We start from the raw sequence: 25,730 nt of genomic DNA, 5'->3' as shown, positions 1-25,730 counted from the left end.
AGATGCGGCTACTGCGCATACATTTCACACACAAACACAGAAAAAAAGAAGATTATTTTATTTTGTTGGAGCGCACTTTGGGGGTAACACCACCCTTTAACAGACAGACGCACGCTTGTCGCTGCTGCTTTGAGGACAGTATCATATGCAGTGACAGTAGACTTGTCAGAAATTGTTGGCACGTCCTTCAGTCCGGACCAGATGTCCAAACCGGCCCTTGACTTATGACACAGGCGCGCGCTTGGCGCTGCTACTGTGTTGACGCATGTGCGGCTACATCGCACACAAGTCACAAACACATAAAAGAAATTGTTTTTTATTTTTTGGAGCACTTTGAGGGTTACACAACCCTTTAACAGACAGACGCACGCTTGTTGCTGATGCTTTGAGGATGCAGGTGCGGCTACAGCCCACACAATTCACAAAGACAGAAAAAAAGAGGAATTTTTTTATTGTTTGTGGAGCTCACTTTGAGGGTTACACCACCCTTTAACAGACAGACGCATGCTTGTCGCTGCTGCTTTGAGGATGCAGGTGCAGCTACAGCCCACACAATTCACAAAGACAGAAAAAAAGAGGAATTTTTTTATTGTTTGTGGAGCGCACTTTGAGGGTTACACCACCCTTTAATAGACAGACACACGCTTGTCTCTGCTGCTTTGAGGATGCAGGTGCAGCTACAGCCCACACAATTCACAAAGACAGAAAAAAAGAAGAATTTTTTTATTGTTTGTGGAGCGCACTTTGAGGGTTACACCACTCTTTAACAGACAGACGCACGCATGTCGCTGCTGCTTTGAGGATGCAGGTGGAATCTAGACGGGATTTGGAACCGGGGATACACTACCTCCATCAATTGTCTAAATCCTACTGCACTAATGGCGGTTACCGGACGCACGTCTAACACCAACATAGCAGTCAAGGCCTCAGTTATACGTTTTGCTTCAGGATGACTGCTGTCATACTTCATCCTCCTCGCTAGGTACTGTTGGAGGGTCAATTGTTTAGTAAAAGTAGTGGTGTTCCTACTTCCTCTCTGGGATGATGAACAACTCCCAGCAGCAGCAACAGCACTAGGAGGAAGTGGTTCTTGATCTTTCCCTATTTTATTTTTATCTGAGAAAGTTTGTTCCTCCATTTGTTATATTGATATATACGTGTGGCTAAGGCGCACACAAACACAGAAAATACTTTTTTATTTTTGTTGGACACTAGTGCACTTTGTGGGTTACACCACCCGGCCCTTTACTTATGGGACACAGGCGCACGCTTGGCGCTGCTCCTTTGTAGATGCACGTGCAGCCACAGTGAACACAATTCACAAACACAGAAAATATTTTTTTATTTTGTTTGGAGTGCCCTTTGGGGGTTACAGCACCCTTTAATGGACAAGCCAGCCGGCCCTTTACTTATGACATAGGCGCACGCTTGGCACTACTTTGTTGATGCACGTGCTGCTACTGTGTACACAATTCACTAAAACAAAAAAATATATTTTTTGATTGGAGAGCCCTTTGAGGGTTACAGCACCCTTTAACGGACAAGCCAGCCGGCCCTTTACTTATGGGACACAGGCGTACACTTGGCACTGCTCCTTTGTTGATGCACGTGCAGCCACAGTGCACACAATTCACAAACACAGAAAATATTTTTTTATTTTGTTTGGAGTGCACTTTGGGGGTTACAGCACCCTTTAACGGTCAAGCCAGCCGGCCCTTTACTTATGACACAGGTGCATGCTTGGCACTACTTTGTTGATGCACGTGCTGCTACTGCGCACACAATTCACAAACACAAAAAAATATATTTGTTTATTTTTTTTGGAGTGCACTTTGGGGGTTACAGCACCCTTTAATGGTCAAGCCAGCCGGCCCTTTACCTATGACACAGGCGCACGCTTGGTGCTACTTTGTTGATGCACGTGCGGCTACTGCGCACACAATTCACAAACACAGAAAAAATATTTATTTTTTTTTCACTTGGGGGGAGCACCCCTGATGGACAGAGCACCCCCTGGACAACACCACAGCACCCCTTTAGGACTGGGACTCTGCACAGGACTTTGGAGTGGACACAGCCCCTATGGACAACTGACTGCACAACACAGTCCAGCCAGCCCCTATGGACTTTGGAGGATTGGACTCAGCCCCTATGGACAACAGCAGCACAGCACAACACAGCAAGCCCCTATGGACTTTGGAGGAGTGACACAGCCCCTATGGACAACAGCAGCACAGTACAACACAGCCAGCCCCTATGGACTTTGGAGGAGTGGACACAGCCCCTATGGACAACAGCAGCACAGCACAACACAGCCAGCACCTATGGACTTTGGAGGAGTGGACACAGCCCCTATGGACAACAGCAGCACATCACTACACTACACTACACTACACAGCCCAGCCAGCCTTAACTCCCACCCTCCCTCTTCACTGTCCACAGCCGAGTGAGAAAATGGCGCCGACGCAGGTACCTTATATAGAATCCAAAACCCGCGAGACCCGGAAGGTGGGATGATGACGTTTTGCCTCGATTTCAGATCCGAGTCAGGCGGGAAAAGTCGAGCCTGACTAGGATCGGCCTCGGATCGGGGGGGCTCGGGAGGGTTCAGATTTCAGAAATCCGAACCCGCTCACCCCTAGATAACACTATTATGGTAATGCAGTAGGAGGCCTCCTGCATGCATTACTGATCTGAGCTGTGTCCATGGATGCAGCATCGGATCATCTGCGTGATCTTCGGGCAGCTGACTGACCATGAGATCACTCTAGTTGACCGTTGCAGGTGCACAAAAGGGGCCAGGAAATCTCTGGCAGCCGACGGAGATCCTGGCCTTTTCCCTCCCCCTTAGCAGCAGCGACATGCCTTTGTTTGGGAAACAGATCCTGTCGCCACCCCTTCCCTTTCCAGAAATGGCAGCAGAATGTTAATCACTGACAGTCTGCTGCCGCTCTGTGTGTGGGTATGCAGACCTGTACCGCACATGTGCAGTACGGGTCATGCACCGGAGCCGAGGAGTCACAATCGGAGATAGGCACTAACCATCAGGTTAATGCAGATCTCTGAATTGGCTGCAATATATCCAAATAAAATGTGCTTCATCTGTACAATAAAAAGGTACAAAATAAAGGGGATACGGTCAATATCCCGGAAAAGTGGATTCCAACGCTTAGAATGCCAGCACCAGAATCCCGACACCAGTCAGAAACCCGGCGCCGGCATCCTGAAGGTAAGTTGCGAGGTTAGGGGGAGGAGGAGAGGACAGAGTTAGGCACTAGGGGGAGGGTTAGGGTTAGGCACTGGGGGGAGGGTTAAGTTTAGGGTGCGGGGAGGTTAGGTTAGGTTTAGGCACAAGGGGGGGAGGTTAGGTTTAGGCACTAGGGAGGTAGGTTTAGGGGTAGGAAAAGGGTTAGGATACTTACCGGCGGTCAGGAATTTGACCGCTGGGATCCCGAGCGCCAGCATCCCGTACCCAACCCAAATAAAGCACAAACGTGCAAAAAAAGGAGTGTTCAGAAATAATACAGAAAGTGTAGTATATGCAAATCAGATAAATGTTTTATCATGGAAATAGAAAATCTAAAAAAAACCTCTGAATGTTGTATAAAATCACAAATTAAACTACAGATGTTTTGGATGTGTGTTAATGGCAATGGACATTTGCTTCCTAGCCAGAAATAGCACCAAGAAACGGACAGGCTCTGCCAAACATCAATGATTTTTAGATAATTCGGAAATAAAATAATGAACAAGGTGTGTGCTTTTAATTTATATATAAAATAACTGATAATACAGTTATTATAGTTCTTTGACTGTTTCATACAGTTATTGTATCTCCACATTTAGGGGTCAATTGAAAAAAAAGCTAAAAAGAGGCATAAAAATTGCTACTTTTGGCAGCTTATTGCTTATATATTTCCATTGTATTTCTCACGCTAAAGGTCTGCCCTGCAATTAGATAAAGTAACCTGGAGTAGCATCTTTTTGGCATCTCTCACATTTGTGAAAGACGGCATTATGTTTTCCTCTTACACTGTGCATGTGCCTAATGGGTGTGGGAGGTTCTTGTGGCGGAAAGCACTGATGGAGATAATAGGAGGAGAATGATCTCTTCCTGCTTTTCCCCACTGTGAGTGCACATACTGTAACTGTAGCACCACATTCAAATGGCGTTACAATATGTTTTATTGTGTGTTCTTTAAATTGCGGAAGTGCCCGGACTCCAGTGTAAGCTATGGGGACCGACACATCCACTTTGCGCAAAGTAAAACATTGGCGATCTGACTGTTTCTCTGCTTTTTCTACTTTTTTTTAAATTATCAACAAACAATAACAACTAAAAAGCAGGAAAAAAGGGATGTATTTATTTTCTAAAATGAACCCTTTTTTATGTATCAGTATGAGTCTAGATGTAATCTTTCATGTGACCCGCTGACTACAATGCTGCCCTTGAAGATATATATGAAGAACTAATTAAGGATGAAGATTATCTACATCCACTGCCTGCAGCATAACTTTTATATTACTATGGTACCCAGAGTTGACTAAGAATTGAGTCTGATCGAGTTGTTTTTTTTTTTATTCAACTCGATTTGCATCGCTGAAACTCAGGTGATTTGATGCTTTTGAAACTCACAAATTTATTAAGATGTGAGTTTAGCTGAGAGTGAGTTGGCCAATGGTGAAGCATTTCGAGATCTCTCCTCTGAGTAGCAAGTTTAGATGAGATTACTCACCAGAGATTGCAGTGTCTTCTCTCTGCCTAACTCTCCCGAGCAAGCAGCCTGCACATATCAGTGAGATATGTGTAATCTGCTTGTGTGGTCTACCTGTAAAAAAAGTTTTATTTTGTTTATGAAAATATGACATATGGTCCCCCCCAAAAAGCATAACCAACTCCTGGGCTGCTCAGCCAGTCCTGGTTCCTAAAAATACAGGGGAAAAGGGAATAGGGTCCCCCGTATTTTGGGAACCAGCACTTGGCTGCTGGGCCAGTCTTGGTTTTAAAAATAGTGGGCAAAAAATTGCGTAGGGTTCCTCCTATAATTAAAACCAGCACCAGGCTCAAATCCAGCTGGGGTGTAATGCCACAACCAGGGGATCCTATCACCAAGTCACACCAGCCAAACCATATGCACCCCAAGCCGGCCAGCCCAAGCCGGGGATCTCAGGGGAGGTGGGGACCCCCCAATAAATGGGTAACCCCCTCTCCCGACAACCCAGGCTTAGTCTGAAGCCCGAGGCTCCTCCCTGCACCCCTGGGCTGTGGGTACGGTGGTAATAGTATTGTAAATAGTGTAAAACTATTGGTTTTTACTGTGAAACTACAGGTGCCAGCATGCCTGCTCTTTGGCACTTGTGGAATTACAAGTGCCAGCAGGCGGCCGGCACCCGTACTCCCGCTGTAAAAAAAATAGTTAAAAAACCATAACACACACACACACCGTGTCAAGTATAACTATAACATACACCTACCTCACTCACACATACTTACTTTGCCAGTCGCTAGGTCACCTTCTCTAGTAGAATCCAAAAAACAACAACACTCACCTCCTTCGTGGCGCTAGTCTCCGTAGCATCCCTGTGTGTTGGAAAAAAAACTGGCACCCGGACCAGACACTTACTGATGTCACTGACAGTTAGTCCTTTGGCACTTGTGGAACTACAAGTACCAGCAGGCGGCCGGCACACGTACCCCCGCTGTAAAAAAAATTGTTAAAAAACCACAACACACACACCGTGTCATACTTACCTGTTGCCCGTAGCTCGGTCCCCTTCTCTAGTAGAAATCAATGGGGTACCTGAAAAAGAAACCATCAACTCCTTCCTGGCACCGGTCTCCGTAGCATCCCCGTGTCTTAGCACCCGGATCAGACACTTACATTAGCAATGTATGTGTGTGACCACATACACCGCTACCCAGCTCCTCGCTGCTGGGTTTTTTTTTAGGTACCCCATTGATTTCTACTAGAGAAGGGGACCGAGCTACGGACAACAGGTAAGTATGACACGATGTGTGTGTTATGGTTTTTTAACATTTGTTTTTAGAGCGGGGGTACGTGTGCCGGCCGCCTGCTGGCACTTGTAGTTCCACAAGTGCCAAAGGACTCACTACCAGTGATATCAGGGAGACCGGTTCAGCTTCTTTGATTTGTTACATGTGTCAGACCTGAAAATGTTTGTGCTGTTTGCTGTCTGACACTGTTAGCATATCAGAGTTTACTAGTTGCTACTGACAGCTTCTTGTTGCTCTACTCCCTAGCAATCACTTGAAACCCCTATGCCTGAAACCAATATAACTCCCTAAAGGCGACACTGCTGCGCTTTGTCTAAAAGGGAAGCCTGAATTTTCCATTCTCTGCTGTGCTTCACACCACAACAGACAACTTGCTGGAGAAACAGAGATTTCTCAAACACCCTAGTGACACTAGCCTTAAACTAATACGTCCTTGAAATAAAATGTTTTTCAGACCCAGTTTAGCAAGATATATTTTATTCTCAAGAGACATTACTCTAAGAAATTTAAAACAAACCCAATATTTAGCCACATAGATCTAATTTGTGCAGCTTATCTCAATGAGCGCAGTCCCCTGGCATCTATGGACAGGCTCATGCCAGACTGCTTTCTAAATATTCCTGTGGGCACATATCAAATATTGCTTAAGATCCTTGCAGGCAAGAGTGAATAATGTTCATAATTATGCAGAAAAACATATAATATTATTCTAATGTGAAACTGCTGTGGGATAATTCAGCGTTGTTTCTCCATTTCTTTTACATTGCAGCTTTGTTCGAACAGTCGTGTGAGGCATACAGACACAAGGGAGCCCCCTCCGACTTCTACTACATCGATTCTGATGGAAGCGGGCCACTTGGACCGATGCGTGTTTACTGCAATATAGCCGGTAAGAGCCCTGTGTGCTCATTCATATTTAGCTGTTATTAAATATTTCACAATCTCCTCCATGCAAAAGAGATCAGCCAAGCCATTAATTGTAGCAGGAGTCCAATTTATGCCGGTATTAAGTGACTACAGTCTACGCTTTGCTTTATAAATTGAATCTGTAGCTTCAAACTTTAAACATTGTCACCTGCGCCCCACACAAGCTAAAATGAAGATTATGTAGTTTTGTGTTTAGCTGGATACGTACTGTAGGCAGATGACAGGGCAGCTGTTGTTGCATTAAATATCAGGAGAAACTGTATTAAACATGCAGCAAGAGTCTCGGGAGGAGATGGCTCATTGCAGCCTATTTACACCTAAAAAGAAACAATTAATTTTTTGAGTGAGCAATAAATATCACATTTTAGCATTTTAAACTGTGCTGTATGTTTGCTCTTTGCTCATTTCAAGTTTGGTTTGTGGTTATAATCCTAGTGCTAAATACTATAAATTCTATGACATTTTTTTTCACCAGTTAATCTCCCCATACTTTTATTATAATTGCAGTTTAGACTCATAGAAAGAGTATGGTACAGAGGTGTCCTCATATACCCAAAGTCTCTTCACTTCACCATATGGTGCAGGACACCTGTCGTTACTATGATGCTCCGCCACGGGTAGTGAAGCATAATTTCTCCTAAATTGTGCATCTTGGTTGCATCATAGCCACATACAAAACCTCTAACCGTGTACCAGAGACACTAGGTTGTTACTTTTATCACAATGGAATTGTTATAAAATGTGTATAAAGTCACAGATTAACTATCACAGAACGTGGTGGTAGGAATGTCTGCAGCTAATCATATTTAAATCTTTTTTACCTACGTTTTTACTTACAGTAGTCACACACAGAAGTAAATGCACTGCCAGACCAAGTGATCAGTGTACTCTTGCAATGTGGTTTTGGTGCTTTAGCGATGTGAATAAGAGACAAATTTTCAGGAAAAAAGACGATTGGCACGGCTAAGTTGCAAAGTCCATGGTGTGCCAAGTGAGGCTATTTGGTGCGATTAGAGCAAAGGTCTATTAGGATGGGATGTAGTTGGGGTGCCGGCGCTCAGAATTCCGGTCCCAGCATCCCGATCGCTGGCATCCCAATGGTAAGTATTGGGGTTAGGGGGAACATTAGGGGTTAGGCACTATGGGGAGGGTTAGGCTGCGGGGGGAGGGAAGGTTAGGATTAGGCTGCGGGGGGGGGCAGTTAGGTTTAGGCTGCGGGGAGAGAGACTTAGGTTTAGGGGTAGAGTTAGGATACTTACTTATGGGTGTTGGTATCCTAACCCTGTCAGGTTGCCGGCGTCTGGATTCTGATGGCGGGATCCTGAACGCTGCATCCCATGCCCAACCCTCTGTATGTTCCGTAGTTGAGGAGTTGTTTGGCAGAATAGTGGCAGAATAATTGGAATTGAAAAGTGAGAACTGAGATAATAAACAATTGGGGGGTAGTACAGCTTGTTGGTATAGTATTGGGGGTGTTACATGTTGAGTTATTTTGACAGAAGATCAGAAATGAGTGCAACTGGTACAATATGAAGTTAGTGAGGCGCATGATGATGATGATGTACATGGGTGGGATGTATCAAGCATCGCATTTTGGATGTGATTCAATCTGCCACTTACCACATGCATACCTGCTTTAATAACATTGGTATGCACGTACAATTGTGATTAAAATCGCAAAGGACAGCTGTTTCGAAAACAGCCGTTATTTGCATGAGCTACAGGAAACCCTAGAAGGGAACATATTGGAACCCTCTCAGGGAATTATGTGGTGAGAAGCCCAAAGGCTTCTATTAGGCAATACCATCTATAGATGGTGTTGCCTGTCCGGAGAAAGCTCCAGAAAGTTTTGCTCTCTCTAGCCTTGTACATATGTGAAATGCGATCATACCTCGGAAAACGTCAGTTTTTGGAGATTTGACCACATTTTAGGGTTAGTACATCCCACCGTAAACTAGTTTGAAGCATACTTACTGGGATCCTAGAGGTGAGAAGTGCGTGACGCATGACAAGGTACCTTGCTACTCAGTTATGTGATTTTCAGCATTGGGCAGTGGGGCCACAATGATGTAAATCACATCATGGGTGTTTCTTCTAGCCTCTTGTAGAGTTTGTGAGAGCTCACTATATTTCTCCTCAATGATATTATATCAGTAAAGTTGTGTGAATCTTAGTGTTCTCTGTCAGTGGTAGATAAATATTTTGGAATTAGATGTCGCTAATGCTGGCCATACACGCTGCAATTATCGGGACGATCCTCCCAATATTGGCGGATCGCCGCAATAATTGTAGCGTGGGGGGGGCGACCGAGGGTTAAATATTGCTCGGTCGGGCATGCTGGATTGTCCAGCATGCCCGTCCGATGCGATATTTACCCGGTAACTGTCGGTCGCATCGGGCAGTGTATGCCCAGCGCGGCCGACAGACAGACATTTCCTGTGTTCCTTCCTAAGGAAGGAACAGGGAAATGTCTCCTACCCCAGGGGCGGAGCGCAGATGTCGGGCTATACACTGTGAGATTTCTTTCACAGTGTATGCCGCGGACATCTGCGGCTGGCAGCCGGCCAGATAAAATTTCTGTCGGTCGGTCTGACAGACATTTTATCTTGCCGTGTATGCCCAGCATTACTTAAAAACTGAACTCCCTGAACAACATCTGTAACTTTGGACTGCAAGTGTTTCCATGGTTACAGATGTAGCAAAAGGAATGTCTGTTCTTAACAACTACCTTGTAAAATGTAGCAAAAGTGAACTTCTGAGTTGACAGCAGCCAATTTGAAGTATCAGAATTTATTTTCTTAGGTCCTTGTGCCCATCTTAGAGATATTAATTAGAAAATGTGTGTCTGTCTCTGCAGCATTGTAGCATATTGAGCTCTGGGGTTATCTGGTGTATATTGACATCCCTTTAAACCACTAAATATACACAGAATTCAAATAATTTATTTTTTTAAGGCTCAAAAGCTGATATATCCATGTACAGGTTGAGTCCCCCATATCCAAATATTCTGAAATACGGAATATTCCGATATACGGAATATTTTTAGCATTCACTGATAGTGAAACATTTGCTTTTTGATGGTTCAATGTACACAAACTTTGTTTAAGGCACAAATTATTACAAATAAAGTATAAAATGACCTATAGGCTGGGTGTATTAGGTGTATATGTAATATAAATTCATTTCATGTATGTACACAAACTTTGTTTGAGCCACAAAATTATTGAAAATATTGTATAAAATTACCTGCAGGCTGTGTGTATAAGGTGTATATAAAACATAAATGCATTCTGTGATTAGATTTTGGCCCTATTCTTAAGACATTTCAATATGGAATGCAAATATTCCAAAATACGAAATATTCCAATATCCAAAATACCCTTGGTCCCAAGCATTTTGGATATGGGAGACTCAACCTGTATTCAGAAGGGAGGCGAGATGAAGTGTTGTTGCCTGTTTTTCCACGCCTTTGCAATGGCAACTTGCGGCTAATTGAATAAACCCCTATGGTGTCAAGTCAGTTAGCTGTGAGGGGGCAACACGTGGAAATGCCTGCAATAGAACTGCAACCTGCCAGTCTCACAGCTTGATCTCGCCCCGCACTTGCTGATTTTTGTAAGCAGCCCAAACCCAAAACTACAAAAAGAGGGGCATATAGTTGCACTTACTTGTGCCACAAGCCTACTTGTTTAGTGCTTTTAAACCCTTGAAAAACTGCCTTAAAGGGTATGCATATAATAATAATAATAATAATAATAATAATAATAATAAATGAACAGAAAGATTTCAAGAGTTAATAAAAAGAACCCTCTTTCATCTTTCAGATGCAATTAGTATATGGTGATACAGGTTGTAATATACACTACACATAATGAAGTTTGTTTTTTTGTTTTTTTCTTTATGTGTATTTGCTAACCATATGATTAATTTGTGATAATTAATGCTAACTCCTAACTGTCACTCCTGGGCCCATCTCTCTGTGTTGTTCCATGTTTCTCTGAGCCATTAACCTTAGACTTTTTCCTCTGCTATGATCCCTGCTCTTCTCTCCATCTCTCCCTGGAGGGTTTTGTAGATGAAACTTCTGAGAACCTCTGGGAAATTCAGCTTCTCATAATATTCTGGGGTTAGAAATATAAAACGATGTTGGAATTATGAAGTCACTCGGCAGTATTGATGAATACTTAATTTAAAATTAATATGTAGCTGGAGGAATAATTTCCACTTGTTTTGTATATATAGACGAACTCATCATGACCTGATGTTAAGAATATATTAGAGCAAGTGATTTCTGTCCCAGATAATCCGCTCTTAGTGACACTGGGCATTGGCTTTGAAGTAACCTTAAGCAGGGAATTATGTGGTGAGAAGCCCAAAGGCTTCTATTAGGCAATACCATCTATAGATGGCGTTGCCTGTCGGGAAAAAGCTCCCGAAAGTTTTGCTCTCTGTAGCCTTGTACATATGGGAAATGCGATCATACCTCAGAAAACGTCAGTTTTGTGTCCAATAAGAGACACAATTGTGTCCAATAAGAGACACATGCCAGGCAGTTCATTGTAATTTTACTGTCCTACTTCAATAAAGCATTGATTGGCTCCTCCTGAGATCTTACAAATAGGTTTTGTATTATGGAAAGTTGCAAGTAACTGCTCTCTTCTTTCACTACACTGGTGTCCCGATGGAATGCAGCAGCTGGGAGCAACACTAGTGTAGAATTTCAGACTGACCCAAAAACAGAATCTCCAGATTTCTATGCAGCGTTTATTGTTTTTCTGTGCTCAGATCATTAAAAACAATAAATACACTTGCCTAACTTTTTGTTCTACTATCTAGGAGAACTGGGAGAGTAGATCTAGGTAGCATGTGCCCGGGGTATGGTGACACAATTCAACTCGACATGGCCCCACACCATGTTTTGCAATGCCCTAATGTAGAAATTTGCTGCAAACCATGTCATCACCATGTAGTTACGGTTTAGAGAAAACACAACTGTACAGGCTACAGGTTTCCTAACTCTGGTCTAGTATTTGACAACTTACTTGTATAGTTGTAATTATTATCCCTTGCACACAGTTTCAAAACTATTTTTAAGTCACTAAAATGTTCCTCACTCACTGGTTTCACACTTTTGTCATTTGCATTCAGCAGTAATTGGTATTAGTGTGAAATCAGGAAAAGAAATGACTAAGAAAGGAAGCATTTTTAGACAAGTAGAAAACCTGATATATATATATATAAAGTAGGTAATGTTTTGGATTTTAAAACAGTAAACAGTGATAATCCTAAATCTATATATCTATACATAGACAGTCAAAAATATATATGAAAACTATTTTTGAAGAAATATTTTTCAAGAAGCCCAATAATGAGAAACGCCATTGGACCACGGTCCCACTATCAAAACACCCTTTTAAACCAAACTCCACTTTTTACCCAACTCATTTCAAAGGACTGCACATTCACACATTTCAACTTATAGAAAAGGAAGTAGAAACTCTTCCGGACAAAATGAACCTGAATTACAACCTTACAAAAATGTTGAATGAATTAAAAGAAGATAGTACCATCATCATAAAACCAGCAAATAAGGAAGGAGGTCTGGTAATCATTGAAAAAGAGAAATACCAAAAGCAAAAGAATGGGAGCGCTGATAATAATTAAAATGTAATGATACAATTTTGCTAATAAGACACATAAATAACACTTCAATAAGCAGGTGAAATAGAAAGTATCATTACAGTTTAATTATTATCAGTGCTCCCATTCTTCTGCTTTTAGTGTTTACAGTGGAGAGGAGCTAGCCACCCCTATTTGGTGAGCTGCTTGGAGCTATTATAATTATTATACTGATTATTGAAACACCCTAATTTTCGTTTTTGGTAAAAAGAGAAAAACACTCAGGAATTAGAGAGGTTACTGTCAGACTCCACCACATATAAGAAGCTAGATGGCGATCCTACAAAAAATTATCAAGAGGAAATGAACTTACTGCTGGAAGAAGGTATGGAACTTAAAATCCTGACCAAAAAAGAATTTCACTACTTGACAGAAAAGATTGCAAAAATACCAGTGTTTTACCATCTACACAAGGATAAGGTCAACCCACCAGGTAGACCTATGGTGTTAAGGATAGGGTCCTTAAATGCTAAACTATCCCATTACATAGATTATTCTCTACAAACAATAGTAAGCAAACAAAGTAGCTACTGAAAAGACACCATCCAAGTGCTACAGTTTCTAGAACAACTGGAATGGAAGGAAAATTACATTTTGTGTACAAGTGATGTGAAATCACAATACACATGCAAATCTTTTTGTATCAAAATGGGAGGATGACCATATTTGGAATGACAACATATATGGAAATAATCTTATTTGCTGGAAATGCTACATTGATAATGTCCTTTTTATATGGGATGGACCAGAAGAAAGATTAATGGTCTTCAAACAATCTATAAATGCAAATAAATTGGCTGGGAATTCACCACACAAAGTAGCAAAGAAATTATTACCTTTTTGGATCTGGAAATATTTTGTAAAATATAACATACTAAAAACAAGAATACACATCAATGAAGTTGATGGGAATAACATCCTTTGAGTATCCAGCAGCCATAAATAAAAATGGAAAAATATATCAGAAACATTCCTGGAGGTCAAGTGAAGAGGTTATGTAGAAACTGTACAGATGAAGTAGATTTTTTGTTACAAAGTGTAGAACTCAAACAAAAATTCCTAGAGAAAGGATATAAGGAAAAAGATCTACAGTATGAAATTACACAGAAAATGAGTTTGGAAAGAAAATAAATGATCCAATACAAACAAAAATCTGCAGAAAACCCAGAATTGACCTTAATAACACGATACAATAGCAACTATAGTACAATAGAAAATATCTACCAAAAACATTGGCACATTTAGATGAAGCTCTCAAAATGTTGACTGTGAAGAAACCAAAAATCATTTACACCAGAGCCAAAAATCTGAAACTGAAATTAACAAAGAGCAACATCCTGATTGAAGAAAACAAGAGAAGAACAAGGGATTTTTCCACTGCCTGACATGCAAAGGATGTAAAAATTATGGATACACCTCAATAAAGAAAACAGAAGAATTTAGATCAAATCAACCTAAAAGGAATTCATAATTAAGGGATCAAATCACCTATGAAACAGAAGGGGCGATCTATCTACTGGAGTGCCCCTGCGGATTACAGTATGTGGGGCAAACAAAAAGGAATATCATAGGGAGACATTCTGTAGTGAATGATAAAACTTTCCTATCAGCTGTTTATAACTCAGATTCAGCTGGGAATTCAGACAGTGCTGCCCTTCTATCACTTGATGCCGAAATACCTTCGATATGGTCATGTGGGATCACTTATTGGAATTTTTGCGGCGCTTTAGGTTCCCGGTACATTTTATACAAATACTATCCACTATTTATACTGGCTCTATGACGCAAGTTTGTTGTAATGAGTACCTTTCCCAACCTTTTTCCATTCATAGAGGTACTCGCCAGGGATGCCTTTTGTCTCCACTCTTGTTCTCCTTATCATTGGAACATTTGGCTGTGGTTTTGCGAGAGACACAGGGATACCATGGAATTAAAATTGGTAATGTGGAAACTAAAATAGCCCTCTTTGCAGATGGCATGATGCTAATTATACCCAGAAACTACTATACCCATGGTGATAGACATTATTTCCCATTTTGGTTCCTTTTCAGGCTATAAGATTGACTTTCACAAATTGGAATTATTACCACTGGGTCCTGCCTCTCAACTTTCCTCACTTCATTTACTATGACCACAATTTATCAGAGCTAAAAGTAGTATAAAATATCTTGGTAGCTTTATTAACCCTACTATATCTAAGTCATACACAGCCAATTTCACTCCTTTACTCTCCAAAATTGCCAAAATGTTGTCTGACATGTTGCTTCTTCCACTGTCTCTGATGGGCCACATTGCCATGATTAAGAGTATGATCTTCCCTAAATTTAATATTTAATACAAATGTTACCTATAGATATGACTCGAAATGCCATGATACCCTGCTCCAAATTGTTTACCAAATTTTTGTGGAAGAATGGGAAGCCTAGAGTGACCTTGTCTAAGCTACAGCATACTAGGCGAACTGGAGGTTTGGGAGTTCCTAATTTGCTCGATTTCTCTAATGCGATGCATTTTAAAAATATTATAGATTGGTGCTTAGGGTGAGATAGTTATTCAGCATTGTCTCTTGAAACAGAGTTATTTGCTCCCTTCTCACCTAGTGCCCTTCTACATGCTCCTAAATCATCAATTCTTCCCTTACTACTAGAAAACATTATGTTTAGAGACACGTATAAGGCTTGGCTATCATGTCATCGCAAACTGGGGTGTAACCCCCAATACTCTAAATAAACCAAATTTCTTCCATAATTTCTGGGAGTGTGGGCACATTCATAAGTTTTGAAACAAGGTAGTAAATTTTATTGGTGGTATACTTTCTTTACATCTCAGGAAAGACCCGTTAGCATTACTATGTGCCAATTTTGATAATTGGAATCTGGGAGCCCATAACAAAAGAGATGTTATACCTTTACTCACAACCATTGTGACTATAGCTAAAAAGATTATTCTGCTAAACTGGACTATTAAAACTCCTCCCTTTGTCACGTCAGTTAAACGAATGTTACTACAATTTTTTTCAATATTTCTGATTAATTCTGTTATTATATTATTTGATATGGAATGTCATGTGATTTTTCCTTTTTATTATATTCTCTATAACCCCAAAATGTTTCTGGTGGACTCGACAACCTCAACAAGATCAGCTGGACTGATATTTAAGGACAATTATTTGTCTTTTTCTTTTTACTCATTGGCCGTCTTTTTGGTCTTTATCTGTTGCTGTTTGTTCCGTATTATCTATTTTGTTTTGAAATAATATTTGTCTCCATATCATGATAAATAATAATCCCTATTTGATGATGGATGATTATGATGGCGTGAAGTGTAGATAAGACAAATGATCTGTAATTAGTTAAAAGGTACTTTACTAATCAATATAAATCTTAAGTAACAAGCAGGTCAATCAGTTTGAAACACGAATACAGTCCCCCTTAGGAAACTGTTGTATAGACTTGGGCTGTACCTGTACAGTTGTGCTGCTGCTGCACTCCTAAAATTGGTATTGCTGATGCACTGAAAGTCGTACCAATTTTAAGAGTGCATCAGCAGCACAACTGTACAGCTACAGCCCAAGTCTATACAACAGTTTCCTAAGGGGAGCTGTATTCATGTGTCATACTGATTGACCTGCCTGTTATTTAAGATATATATTGATTAGTAAAGTACCTATTAACTAATTACAGACCATTTGTCTTATCTACACTTCACGCTATCATAATCATCCATCCTCAAATAGGGGTTTTGAGCGCTGAGTTTACCCATTTTTTGTATCTATTATTGTAGAAGGCAAGACACCCTTCAAACCCAGCAGCATGCTCTGTAACATTAGAGAATCCCAGTGCGCAGTGCCAATCTTATATCACATGATAAATAATAAATAGATATTTAAAAAATATAAAAAAAGAATATCAAGACACAGATAGCCAAACACAAATATATTATAAAAAAGCTCTAACTACACATAGTGTTTCTCAACATTTTTTGGAGAAACATAACAAATACCCAAGTGGAATAAAATTTATGGGAATTCAGAAAATAATTCCACGCTGGAGGGGAGGCAAGTGGAATCACAGGGCCTCATTCAGACCCACTCGCAAGCGGCTGTCTGCTCGCAAGTGGGTCGATGGTGTGCACTGCACATGCGCACGACAGAGGGAGCTCCGTCGTGCGCATGCGCCAGACACGACGAGCGAAGGACTTTCCTTCGCTCGTTGTGTCTGATCAAAGGGGGCGTGCTGTCGATGTTGATTGACAGCACGCCCCCTTTGGTGGGCGTGCCTGCCAGACGGAGGCGTTCCCAAGGGAACGCCTACCGTCAGAAGCCGGCCCCACTGACATCACTAGTGATGTCAGTGGGAGTGATTTTGGCTCTGATAGAGCCAAAATCACACCAGGGCTTGTGGTCGAAAAACCCGACCACAGGCTTCTGGTCGCAAGACCATCGCGACCATCATCCTGCACGCTCGTATGTGCTGTGGGTGGTGACCCACAGCTATACGAGCGTCCAGGAGGACGCTCCATTTTTATGGAGGACGGCCCTCATTCAGAGCGAGCGCTCTGCTCAGAGCGTCCGGCTCTAAATGAGGGCCATAGTCCCATCTTTCAGAAAATGTGAGACCAAATGGATACACACATTGGGGACTCTAACCCCCAAAGGACTGACTATCAATATTGAACTAAAAGTCTATTTGTAATATTGCCCAGTGAAATATATTTTTTTCTATTTCTTTTTTTTCTAATGCTCTTTTTTATTTAGAATGTCTGTTTTATACATTTAAATAGACCTTTTAAAATATCAAACTTATATCTTAACAATTTTTATATAGCTTGTATATATAAATTTTTATTATAGATCTTATATATATAACATTTTCTATACATTTTACTTCTATATTTTAGACATACACTTTTGCATTTTTATATTTTTACAAATACAGTACCACAAAGAAGCATTGCAAAGACTTTCTACCGTGAGCATGCCGCTCTTTTTAAACCCTGTCCATGTGCATTGTAACAGAAGTAATACAGTTCTTCACCATTTTTACTCATACGTACTTACTCTCCTGGCAGGTGTAGGAGACTCATGATTTTTTGTTTAGTTACCTGCACCCACGGATGTGTGAGCAGATCTCCTGGATCCCGCCCACTTCTTCATGAAGTTGTCTGGATTGAAAGATAATACCAGGAGCCATGGCTCCATAGGGAGGGTGTGGGGCTAAAATTATGCAAATTGTGCAATTTTAGCCTTGTACCCTCCCCACAAACCCTAAAGATGTAAATAGCCCAGCCCCACCACTAAAGTGGTCAATTGCATCACCTCTTCGGGTTTCTCCTGGAGAGCATAATTAAAATGTAGGCAAGTTTATCTCTCTCCAATTTATCTACCTCCAAGCTTTGATAAATCTCCTCCATTGTACTTTATTTAAACATAGAAAGCTCCTCTATTTCTGGGGTGTTTTTGTGCTTTTTTGAATATGTAAGAGCTTACATTTACTGTATGTTATATAGGCAATGTTTTTGTAGCTTTCAGATCAATGATATTTCATGCAATAATTGAGAAAATGTACAGTAAATAAAGGAAATGGTAAACATTTACTGTAGTCTGAGAACTATAAGCAGCAGTCTCCTCTGCCCTCATCTGATAGGAGGAGAGTGAGTGATCACAGTGATCGTGCCCCCCCTTCCCCGCCTCCTTGGATGTTCTCTTGGCTGAGAGGCACAATGGTGCAGCGACACTGCATATCCTGTGGGGGGTTTTCTAAGGAGGCGTGGCCATGTCTCCTTACCCGGGCCCGGCCAGACCCTCTGAAGCTCTAATGGTAACATGCAGTGTCAAACATCTAAAGGATTAGTCAACCTACAGATGTAATTTTTTTACTGTTGCTTCAGTGCACCAAATAGGCCCTCTTGATACATAAAGTCCGGCGCTACTCAGCTGCGCCAAGTTTGTTGTTTGCTCAATATTTGCCTCTTATTCGCAAAATAAATACAAATAGCAGTGACAACACTAAATTGCTAGCCTACACTAATCAATGGGATGAGTGTCTGAGTCTGGATCTGTGTAAAACAGGCTCCAATGCGAGCAGACATGACTTTTCCTTATGCCAAGTTCTGTTGTGCTTTTTTCTGCGACTTTGTGCATGTGTAAAACCACTTCTTGTGCGGTTAAAGTTAAAGCATCTATGAGGCTACTAAGATGTAAAATGTAAATAAAAATATGGTTGCGACAGGCATCTCACTCCATATAGCCTTACTATGCCCAGTATGTATGCATACTTTTTATGTCAATATATGTTACATATGGACAGGGTCATATTTGTAACTACTATTCTCTGTATACCATTGATTATTTGTTAGGTACACCCACTGGTAGAAAGAATCTGATAGTACTTGGATATTGAAGAGCCTCTCTCTTTTGAGTGTAGGCATTTACAATATGTGCTACAAAAATTACTGCAATTTCTCAGTGTCTTGCTTTTCTGTGAATCCTGCAGGGTGAATAGAATTTTGCATTTTAGAATTCAGATCTGCTGATGTCAGGTGACGCAGGACTGGGGGCAGATACAATAACATACAGTTTCCTTTAGCAGCAATAGTTCATTTAGAACACAACATGACAGCCTCTACTCTGTGCTGGAAATTCTTCACATTAAAGTAGGCAACTGACTTAAACATGCAGTTTGCCTTTATGAATCCCTTTCAAATAAATCAACATGTTGCAGTTCCATCTTATTTTGGATCATTTTTATCACTTATTGTTTTTTGTTGCCATCTGCAGTTTTCCTATCACACTTGGAAGCAGCTGGTGTAATCTTTTGGGTAGATTTTTCACATGTATTATATTTCACACGGGTCAACATTCCCATGAAAAGCCCAGATGGCTGTTTTAGAAAACGTTATTTTGCTCAGTTACCTCCTGAAGTGCCAGAATATACTTTGTAGCCAATTATACAATTCTCACCCACAATCATGTGAACTGTATCAGATAGGTTGACAAAGCTGTTAATGGAGAAACCACAGACAGAAACCACAATATGGGCCAGTGCATATGACACCTGAGAGATATATACATTGGATACAGTTACTCACACTTTCAGTTTCTATAAAATTAATTAAACAAAATGCAATTCTAATTTGGTAAGGAATATTTAAACAACCCAGAGGATATATTACAATATTCCAAAACAGGAGGGTGCTTGTTCAGCCTCAACATTAAAGTTGCAGATCCCAGCAATATACACCACAAATGTTCAGCATAAAGCATCGCAAATTCCAATAGTGGAAATACTCTGCTGTATTTGTATGCTGTCACTTTTACCAAATGTGCAGTGATGTCTGACAATGTGCACATCTTCAATAGATACAATATTCTCTTTAGCTGATGGTTTATTTGACATTAATTATTTGTACTTTTAAGATCACCTGAATGTGGAGCTGGACAATCATAAATGCATATATGTGGGGGTGATTCAGCAGTGCACGGTAGTATGCAAATTCCCGATAGTTGGGACCCGTTCTGTGCAAGTGCAGAACGGGTCCTGCGTAATCGGATGCAGGGCGGATGCAGATTGTCAGTGATTGACAGTCTGCTGCCATTTGGGGGTGCGGAGGAGGCGTGTTGCCACAGCTGGGGGCAGGGAATAGGCCAGGATAGACTTTCAATGTCTGCCACTTATTTGTGATACAACTGAACTTTGTGCTGTATTATAAATTTTGATGCTCTTGACCTTGTGAATTTGGTGGCTGCTGAATCATTGCTCTGCTCAGAAAAAAATTATTATCATCATAAAATATTACGCAGGGCTGTACATTGAGGTAACATGCTATAAATAGAAAATATACAATGACATGAAGCAGAGATTAAAGATGACTCTGTCCAAATTAATTTACAATTTAAAAGATAGGGTCAGTGGCAGAATTTACCTAGGGCCCCCCAGTAAAATCTACCACTCCCAGAAAGCCCCCAGTCCGTGCAACCCGGACTGTCAGTCCCAGGGGAAGGTATTTTTCTGGATGGCTATTAGCAGAAGCGCATCCAATGTGAAACTGCTAGGGCTGCTATAATCCCAGCATTACCTGACTTCCATGGGCTGCAGCCTATGCAGTCCCTTGAAACCAGCTGTGTGTGCATGCACTCTTTTTTCCCCTGGCTATATTTTTGTGCAACCATTGGAGTCTGGGTCGGCGTGAGCTGCAGCCTGAAGCAGCCGCTCAGACTAAAAATGGTAGCAACTGCCGCTGTGGATCAATTAATATATAATGTAGCATGATAACTATTGTAGATGCTGATGGGGAAAGGCTGTGTGGATACTGTGAGGCAGAAGCACTATCAGCCACCAACAATAAAGATGTCATTGGTGATTACTGTGCAGGTACTGGTGATGTGGCACAATTTGGATGAGGAGACAGTGGAAGATGGAGATATTAGGAAGTAGTCATTGTAGAATTTTTATGAACTGTATCTACTGGCACCTATAACTGCTCTTCACTGTGAATATTAACTGGTTCTGCATAAGGCCTTCACTTTTGTGCTTCAAGGGCACTTCTTTGGCCAGCTCTGAGAAGTGGCAATGGGAAAAGCATAGTCTTCCCTCGTGCTCACTTCAGATGTGAGTGAAAACTCACACAGCTGACATTATGAATTGCCTATCCTCTTTCTGCTTGTAGTGCCAGAGCAGTGGGGATTGGCAGTGGTGGTTTGGGAACAAAATGGCAGGGACACAGCATTATTGTGTCCCATCATAAAGTGCCATAAAATCAGTATCATGCATTCTTACAGTATGTGATGGGAAGCAGTCGGGAAGCGGATGGACGGAATACCGACGGTCAGCTTCCCGACTGTCTAATCCCGGCAAGTGTTAAATGACAGGCGTTGAAATCCCGACGCCAGTCGTTTTCCCTATGCCGGGAGCCCGACACCCGGCTTGCCGATTGAAGGTAAGCCGGGCGCCAGACATGGACAGCCACAAGGGGGGGAGGTTGGTTTAGGATTCCCGGGTTGGATTTAGGATTAGGCACTCCCCCCAGGAGTTTAGGTTTAGGTTAGGGGAAGGGAGGGTTAGGCAGCCCTGTGGAGGTTAGGGTTAGGCACTCCCCTATTGGACTTAGGTTTAGGCGACGGGAAAGGGGGGGTTAGGTTTAGGCAGTTAGAGGGGGGATTAGGGTTAGGTACTTTGGGGGAAGGTTAGGATTAGGCACCCCTAAGGGAGGGTTAGGGAGTAGAATAGGTTAGAACATACTTAGCTTGGACGATAGGGATTTTCACCCCCGCCAAGCTCACGCTGTCGGGATTTAAATAATACTGAATCCGTATGTGATAGTTGTAAAACAAATGCAGGCAGTGTCAGAACTACCACTACTGCTGTAGGCCCAGCCATGCAAGGTCCCCCCCCACACACCAAGTACCTGCTCTCCTACGAGATATCCTCTCTGCTCTGTACATCCCCTTGACCCACACCTGCTAAGATGAGTCCCCTTCTGCTCTATTGAGAGTTGAGTGGGACCCAGGGGTCTAGAGCGGCTAGAGCAGCTTCACTGGACTTTTACCCCAATTTTATTATGTATTTTACAATCACTGTTCTGCCCATTGACATATCTATAATGGGTTCAGAGTGTGTGGTGCACATAGGACCCTAGACTCAGGGGAGAAACACCACATGCCATGCACCCATTCCAGATACCTTCTCCTGTTGCCATCTACGCTGTTCTGATTAAACTTATTTCTGAAGTAATCACTAGAAATATGGCTTGGTGCCATATTTCCAAAGAAATGCCAGAAATCTACTCATGCACAGAGTACTCTGGCACTATGCTAGAGTCTTTTTAATTGTTTGCGCATGCACCGGCACCAGCATTTTTTCAGGTGCTATGGGGCCCACTGACACTTGTACACAGGCCGCGTCCTGTCTTAAAATGTCCTGGTTCCACCCTAGACTGCAGGATTGCATTAGAGGAGTTCTGTAGTATCACAATACTTCTCCTGACTTGTCTCCCTGCCACCACCACCACCTGTCTTTCACAAACCAATAGAAGACAAATAACACATAATTCACAATGCCCTGCTGTTACAAACATCATGATATTTACTTACATTTCTCTTTACTAGATTTAGTTTTTTTTTTTTGCTTTGGCAAATCTTTTAAACATTACAGTGAACACTGAAAATCCTCCATCTGTAGGTTTTCCTCTGCCAGGAGTGTAGTTTTTTTTGTAGTGAAAAAGTCATAGTGATAGAAACATTTAATTGCTAAATGAGGTGGAACAGATTTCAGCTTGTCACAACAGTGAGACTCTGTGAGCTTCATTCCAGCAAGCATATTCTTACAGGTACAGTACATAGCATCATTCCCACACATTTATATATATCATCACACTCTTACCTAAATGTTTGTCCAATTAGTGCTAAAACTTTACTGCTGACAAACTGAATCCACATTTATAAAATACAGTAACTATTAGTAAAGTAAGATAGCATGTACATTTGTTTTACCTTTTATGTACCAGAAGTGACCCTCAGGGGTTAATAAATATTCAATACTATTGTTCTCAGCATTGACGAGCTTGTCAATCTAACATTAGTAAGTGGTAGATCTTTCTACTGACCTCAATATTGTTTAGATAAATAATACAAAACGAAAGTGTGATTAAATTGTACACAAGAAACCTCTTGTTTGGAGCACAGTATATATCTTTATTTTTTAGAGCTCAGCTTTACTAATCTTGCAAACATTATGTAGAAGACCTGCGGCTCTTCAGTTGTGGTGCTCTTCAACTGTGGTGACTCATTATTTCACATTGTCATAGGCAGGTGCTCCCAGGCAGAGATGTTTCTAGAACTTTGTGGGCTTCATAGCAATACTTCTAGAGAGACACTTCTATGTGCAGTAATCCACCTGAGTGAGCATGGCCTCACTTTGCACCATTGTGGCTAGGACTAATGGTGTGCTAATGGTGTCTACCTTTGGGTTGGATGTGCCCAGATATGTTTTGGTCCCATCTACCTGAGGCCACTTTCAACATTTTTCCAGGGCCACTTAAGTACCAAGTTTCCCCTCCTGGGAGTGCTTCAGTATACCTGTCTTGTAAAGGGCTGTAACAGGGTGATTCACTGCCCTGTGCCAGCTCCACCCCCTGAACATGTGACATCATAACATTACAATGATTGGACGGGTTGCTAGGATACGAAAGAAGCTAATCTCCCAGAGCATCCTTGAGACTGCAAGACACTCTGCAAGCCAAATGCAGTTGTCACATGGGCTGATGGTGCTGCCCTCTAGACTCTGTGCCATGGGCGGCGACACTGCTCACCCACCCCTAGTCATGGCCCTGTTAAGGATCAACATTAGTAACCTAATACTGTCTGTTTTGAGAAACACTACACACCAAGTACAGTGTTCTACAGTAAAGTAATCACATATGAAGTGGGTCATGCAGTGAATCTTAATCATGGTTTCAGGTTTCATGCACTGTGCAGATGTACAGCTATACTCACTGTAACAATAACAGGTAGCAAAGGTGAAGTGGAACATACAGCCGACCATCCAGTCATATACATGCAGCGGTATAGAGGAAAACACAGGGTCTCCCTGGAGCTGAGTACTACACGTTCGTGTCGTACCATGACACTCAAACATAGTGACAAGATGGTGCCATGCATGCGCAGTAGCACTTCAATGGTGGGAACCGCAAGGTTACTAAAGTGCATTCCCACCATTGAAGTCTATGTGAATTGCAGCCGCTGGAGCATCATTAGAGGACAATACTATGTCCAGTGGGACCGCGCTTCTCATTTTTTTTATTTTAGGAATTTCTAGGGATGAGCGGGTTAAGTTCTCAGAGAACCGAACCCACCAAAATTTCTGAGATTTGGTGCGATCCGAGCCAAGCTCGGATCTTCCTGCCTGCCACGGATCCCTCACCTGAGGCAAAACCTCGCGATCCCGCTGTCGGGTCACTGCTGTCACAGTGAGTGCGCTATTGGTGTATCCACACTGTATCTGTGTTGGAAATTGGTGTTAGTGCCGCCACCTGTGTCACTTAGCTTAGTCAGCCAACTAGATGAAAAAATAATATTACGAGGTGGTCAAAATTGATTGGAAATTACTGGAAATAAATGTTATTGAGGTTATTAATACTGTAGGGAAAAAAAAGGCTCATTTTATGTGATTGTAGCTGTTTCTTTTACTTTTTAAAAAAAAAATCCAGTTCCCAAAACCAAAACCTGACAACAAAACACAGAGGTGAGGTTTTGGCAAAACCAATCCAGATCCAAAACCAGGGGAGATACCGATCCAAAACCAAAACACAGGGGTCGGCGCACATCCCTAGTAATTTCTGTTTCAGACATGCATCAAGCTGCTGGCATATCCAATTTCACATACTTGCTGTGCAATTCCTGTTCCAGCTTTGTTTTAAGTGGTGCTGTTTGTTGGTATATAACATCTCTTGACTTTATAAGCTTTTTCTTTTCAGGGTTCCAGAGCCTGTACCCTTGACTCTCCTGGCAGTAGGCAAGCATTATACATTTTACAGATTTTTGATCCAGCTTTTGTTTTTTCTCCTTAGGAATATGTACTGTACATATGCAGTACAAAAATCTTTGAGATGGTTGATGTTTGGTTTTCTTCCATACTGTGCCATTGTGTTTTAGCTGTCACAGCAAGTGGAAGCACGATCCTTCAAATACACTGCCTTAGATACTGCGTCTGCCTGAAGGCACTTATTCTGGCTGACATCTTTTATCATTGATTGAGCTCTCTCCCCTATAGTATGGTTTGCACACTCACTTACACCATTCTGTTCAGGCGTCTATGCATTGGTCAGTTGATGTTCAATGCCATGATCTTTAGGAAGGTTTCAACATCTTTGTTTTGATATTCTCCTCCATTGTCAGTCCTTAAGTCTTTCAACTTGTGACCAGTTTGAATTTCTACTAATCTCTTGTCTGCAATTTTACAATTTGTTTTCATTCTTTGCTCTAATGACATAAACATGTGTCATTCCAGTGAGTCATTGATGAGTGTTATGAAGTGTCTGAGCAACTTATACATTTTATCTCCTTTGGACCAAACACATCTGTATGCACCAATGTTAGGGGTGCATCAGCTCT

General features: G+C 41.6%; 1 protein-coding gene across 1 annotated transcript in view; it reads left to right on the top strand.

Annotated features, from left to right (window-relative positions):
- Nucleotides 1-25,730, top strand: part of CNTNAP5 (contactin associated protein family member 5) — a 621,635-nt gene that overhangs the window by 425,863 nt on the left and 170,042 nt on the right. The window contains exon 12 of the mRNA XM_088473678.1: nt 6,786-6,905. Coding sequence (XP_088329804.1) covers nt 6,786-6,905 — 120 coding nt within the window. The remainder of the gene's footprint in view (nt 1-6,785; nt 6,906-25,730) is intronic.

Source organism: Taudactylus pleione, unplaced genomic scaffold (genome assembly GCF_031769625.1).
Source record: "Taudactylus pleione unplaced genomic scaffold, aTauple2 ptg000138l, whole genome shotgun sequence".
Classification (NCBI taxonomy): Eukaryota; Metazoa; Chordata; class Amphibia; order Anura; family Myobatrachidae; genus Taudactylus; species Taudactylus pleione.
The sequence above is the reverse complement of the archived record's forward strand: the minus strand, read 5'-3'. Positions and strand labels throughout refer to the sequence as shown.